At 41.9% G+C, this 5,086-nt stretch overlaps 1 protein-coding gene across 1 annotated transcript; it reads right to left on the bottom strand.

Annotated features, from left to right (window-relative positions):
- Positions 1-802: 802 nt before the first annotated feature.
- On the bottom strand, positions 803-4,261 carry LOC136830147 (uncharacterized). The gene is made up of 3 exons (XM_067089347.1): positions 4,073-4,261; positions 3,196-3,309; positions 803-2,668 (listed from the first exon to the last, which is right to left on the bottom strand). Exons 1-3 carry the CDS (start codon positions 4,251-4,253, stop codon positions 1,893-1,895), a joined length of 1,071 nt encoding a protein of 356 aa, XP_066945448.1. The 5' UTR covers positions 4,254-4,261; the 3' UTR covers positions 803-1,892.
- Positions 4,262-5,086: the final 825 nt, after the last annotated feature.

The following is a 5,086-nucleotide window of genomic DNA, read 5'->3' as shown; positions in this document are numbered from 1 at the left end:
TCATTGAATATTTGTCTGTTCTTAATTTCAGGGATTTTTAATAATGAATTAACCTCAAGGGTCAAAGGTCATGGCAGTACACTCTTAATATGGCGATTCAACAAAATATATACAAGTGAAAATATAAAAAGGATATAGTTGATTGAGTTTCTGGTATAGGTCTAGCTGTCTTGTCGTGGCCGGAGAAGAAGAACAACCATTGAATTCACTCTCACAAGCACGTTGTTTTCCAAGTTGTTACACAAACACTTCTCCCTCACCACTCCTCGTCGGAAAGCCCTTCGTCTGGCCCTTCAAGCCTGCCCTTGAGAAAAATAATAAGGGCAACTCGGAAGGTGGAAGACGCACCTTCCGAATCTGTTCATGATGTGACAAGGCCGACAGTAATTGGGAACAGCTGTGATGGGAGGAGGCTGTGGTGGGGGAAACACGGGCGGAGAGACGTGGGAGGGCGTCGAAGCCTCCGAAGGGAGGAGATAGACGCAGAAGAGGGCGACCCAAAATGCAACAGGTAGAGGTGCACCGAGGAAATTCATGGTGTCGGTCGAGCGGTCTGTACGACAATCGGTGAAGGTCTAACTGAATCCGGACGATGGTTACAAGAGAGAGAGAGAGAGAGAGAGAGAGAGAGAGAGAGAGAGAGAGAGAGAGAGAGAGAGAGAGAACCAGTTACGGGCGGGTTTACTCCCGTGCAGACAGTAGGAAAAATTATATTTAGCGTATTATTCCCCGGGAAAATACCTCTCTGCTTCTAGAGTTTCGCCCTCGGCTGCACGTTAGATGACCTTCAGAGCCTCAGTAATTTTTTTTTACTAGTTTTTTTTTATATGAATATCTTGGACTTTGCGGGGAAAATGTCACTTCCTGTGTGTGTGTGTGTGAGTGAGTGAGTGTGCGTGCGTGCACGCTTATTTAAATGCATAGATATACCTGTACGTATCAAACACTTACACCATTGCACCATTATGTGTTAATACCTGTTCAAGAATGCGAGCATGCAGTGCATTACGTATATTGTGAATTAGGCTTATAATCTCTGTGTGATGATACGTAATATATATGTTTTTTCTGTAGTCTCACCGTTGAGAAAACAACAACAAAGTATTTCCTGGAAACACAGTCTTGACAATAGAACAAAACTAATTTTCCGAAATCTATTTTGAGAATTTTCTTAAGCCTAGACTAATGGATTCAGATGATTAATCTGCCGTTGATACACTTCTAATATTCGTCTCAAAATTAAGAGAGATAATTAAAATGGTATCACGTCCATACAACAGAAAAAAGTGTATTTATTCTGTGGTGGGGAAAAACTTTTATTGATTTGCATGGCGGATTTTTCGTCTTCATCATCAACAATGATAATGATACTTATTCTTCAAAATGCCTTCTTATGAAACAGGCAAAATAAAAGAAAACAAGAGGAAATCATCGAACAGTAATTGTAATTATAATTCAGAATGTCTTCTTGTGAATCAAGCAAAAGAAAAGAGAATAACAAAAGATAATCGTCGAGCGGTTATTGGCTTCCTAGACCTAGTCTCATACACTGATAAAAATTGTAATTTAAGTTTTTTTTTTTATTGGAAAATGGAGAAATTATTAGCTTTTGTATAATAATAACGTAATTAATGCCAGGAGTTTTTTTTTCGCAACATACAAGTCAGTAAGTCAGACTGAAAAGTTATTGTTCCTAGACCTAATGGACATTTTATCTAGTCTCATAGATTGAATAAAAATGTGTATATTAAAGTGCTCTGTTGGAAAATGAAGAGATTGTTGTTAGCTTGGCTTGCATAATAATAACAACATAATTGCTGCCAGGAAGTTGTTTTTCATAACAGACAAGTCAGTGAGTTGTTTTTCTTAACAGACAAGTCAGTAAGCCAGACTTAAGTCCCACTCTCCGCAAAGCAACAAGTGGCCGCCTTGTAACCGTAGTTGGTGAGAGTCTGCCCTGTCAAATAGTCCCAGTTAACCCCAGTCATCATGGCGCCCTCGGGACACACCAGCCAATTCAGCCACTTGGAAGTGTCCACATTCTCGAAGGCCGGATGCTCCCCTGCGCCGAGCTGGACCTTGGAGCAATTGCTCGTCAGCCTGCGCGGCTCGAGCAACGCGGAGCAATAGAGCCTCTGGTCGTCCTTCTCCTCGTCTTTGGTGTTGAGGCCGCCGTACCCGACGAAGACCTGGCTGCTCAGAGGGCACGCCTCCGCCCCGGCGTCCTTGAGGACCTCGCTCTTGACGATCTGCGAGCGGTTGGACGTCAGGGGCGAGCCGAGGGACGTCGACAGGAGGACTTCCAGGAAGGTGAAGGAGTCGGAGACGAAGCCGATGGCTCCGATTCCCGTGGCGCCGTCGAGGGCGACGGTCGTGATCACTTCGACGGTTTCCGTTGTTGCTGTCGTTGATGTTGCTGTCGTTGCTGTTGCTGTTGTTGATGTTGCTGTTGCTGTTGCTGTTTCTGTTGCTGTTTCTGTGGAGGAGGAGGAGGAGGAGGAGGAGGAAGAAGAAGAATCGGTTGCTGTTGTAGTCGTTGTTGTTGTTGAGGACACAGACAGTGATGTTGTTGGCGATGATGTTGTGGTTGTTGTTGGCGATGTTGTTGTGGTTGTTGTTGCATTTGTTGTTCCGCTGGTGCTGGTCGTCAGGCTCTCGTTCAGTGACTCTGCAAATTTAAAGAACTTTTATAACCCAATTATAAAAACTGGACGTTGGTGTTTTTCAACGCAATAAAGTAGTCAGTTAGAAAAGTCTCTCTCTCTCTCTCTCTCTCTCTCTCTCTCTCTCTCTCTCTCTCTCTCTCTCTCCTGTATCTTTTCCCAAATGAGCAGCTGTGTCTGAGAAAGCAGGTTGCCTTTTGGAAAACAACAAGCATTTGAAAATGGTTTACATTACAAAGAACCAGCTTATTATAAGGCATTTCAATTTTACAAGGCATTAAGCTTTCACTGAGCAATTGTCTTTTACAGAGCACTAAGCTTTTTTTGAGCAACAGCCTTTTACAGAGCACAAAGCTTTCACTGACCAACGGCCTGTTACAGAGCACCAAGCTTTTATTGAACAACTGCCTTTTACAAAGCAATAAGTTATTTTTCCAGAACATCTGCATCTTACAAAGCAAAAAAAAAATAAGTTACCTTTTACAGAGCAGCTGCATTCTACAAAGCACCAAGCAATTAAAAGCCAATTTACCTTTTACAAAGCAGTTGCCAACAGAATCACTACTCTGAGTCAGTTGCTGGGTCAGTTCACACGCTGCGGTTGGCACGGTCCGCGACCTCAGGGTGAAGGCCAGGCATTTGGCATCTGGGATGAATGCGCAAAGATCTGAGTTGGTGAATATATGAGAGATTAAGTTAAATCTTAAATGTTATTCAGGTATAAAATCTGTCTCATAAGAAGTGCAGTTGTTCACACACAATTCACATAAGTGCAGTTGGCCACACATATGTTGCATAACAGTTGTCCTATGCTTAAGTCACATAAGAAGTGAAGTTGCCCACAAATAGGTCACATAAGAAGTGAAGTTGCCCACACATACATCACATAGGAAGTGCAGTTGCCCAAACATAAGTCACATAAGAAGTGAAGTTGCCCACAAACAGGTCACATAAGAAGTGAAGTTGCCCAAACATAGGTCACACAAGAAGTGAAATTGCCCACGCATATATCACATAAGAAGTGAAGTTGCCCAAACATAGGTCACATAAGTGCCGTTGCCCACACGTCACATAAAAAGTGCAGTTCCACCACACATATGTCACATAAGAAGTGCAGTTGGCAACACATATATCACATAGGAGGTGCAGTTGCTCACATTTAAGTTACATAAGAAGTACGGTTGCCCACAATAGGCCACACAAGAAGTGCAGTTGCCCACACATAGGTTACACAAGAAGTGAAGTTGCCCACACATATATCACATTGGAAGTTACATAAGAATTACAGTTGCCCACAATATGCCACAAAAGAAGTGCAGTTGCCCACACAGGTCACATAAAAAGTGCATATCCAGAGAATTTTGGCAGAGGCATTAGGCCTATAAAGAAAAAAATTTCAAAAACCTCACCTGAAGAACACGCGGCAGCGCACCTGACCCGAGAGGTCGTGTCACTCACCAGGAACGGCTGACCACAGCGCCCATAGGATCTCCACTTGAACGTGTAGGATTGGATGCAGATCCCTGATCCTATCCATGAGGAGAGTAGGAGAAGCAGGTTTGAGAAAGCCAAGATGTCCTTATTTTTCATCGTTTGCTGATCTGCTAGAGAAGAAAAAGTTTAAGTAAAAAGTATATATATAGAATTTCTATTATTTTTGATGTGTGTGCTTTCAATGTATTGCTCTGTTATAGAATAATTGTTATATATATATATATATATATATATATATATATATATATATATATATATATATATATATATATATATATATATATATATATATATATATATTCAACATATATAAACTGAAGGCTTTCCTCACAGCTTGATACCAGCACGGGCTCTTGATCAAAGAGCAGCCTGTAAGACGAAACAGACAGCTGCTGCCTTGAAGACTCCCCCTGAACTATTATAAGTCTATTCCAGCTCCCATACCAAACTCGATGCGCAGCAGATCTGCGCACTGGCGCGCAAATGCCATCGTTAAACTTGATTTTAACCAATGATATCAATCAATCAAAGCTGTACTGGCAATAAGTACCTGCAGGAATACCTATAGAAGGTTCTAAATGAATTTTCTTAAAGGCTGCACCCACGGAAGGTATCGTATGCGGAGAGTTACAGTCGGTGATTATTCACTGACTGACCAGAGAGCAATCAGTTTGGACAAATGGATTACCTTTCTTTTGACCGCGCTAAAGCTTGTCTCTCTCTCTCTCTCTCTCTCTCTCTCTCTCTCTCTCTCTCTCTCTCTCTCTCTCTCTCTCTCCTTATACATTCTCAAGTCTCATTATTTTTGAAGAATAAAAAAGAATCCACGGAACCTTGTCTTGTAGTCTTCAAATGATCAATGATGGCAGATTCTTGAATGGCGTAGTACTATTCACACTGATTTTGACCGATGGTTCATTCTATTTCAG

The sequence above is a fragment of the Macrobrachium rosenbergii genome, chromosome 46, assembly GCF_040412425.1.
Source record: "Macrobrachium rosenbergii isolate ZJJX-2024 chromosome 46, ASM4041242v1, whole genome shotgun sequence".
NCBI classification, from domain to species: Eukaryota; Metazoa; Arthropoda; class Malacostraca; order Decapoda; family Palaemonidae; genus Macrobrachium; species Macrobrachium rosenbergii.
Note: the sequence above shows the minus strand (reverse complement) of the source record. Positions and strands in the feature narration are given on the sequence as shown.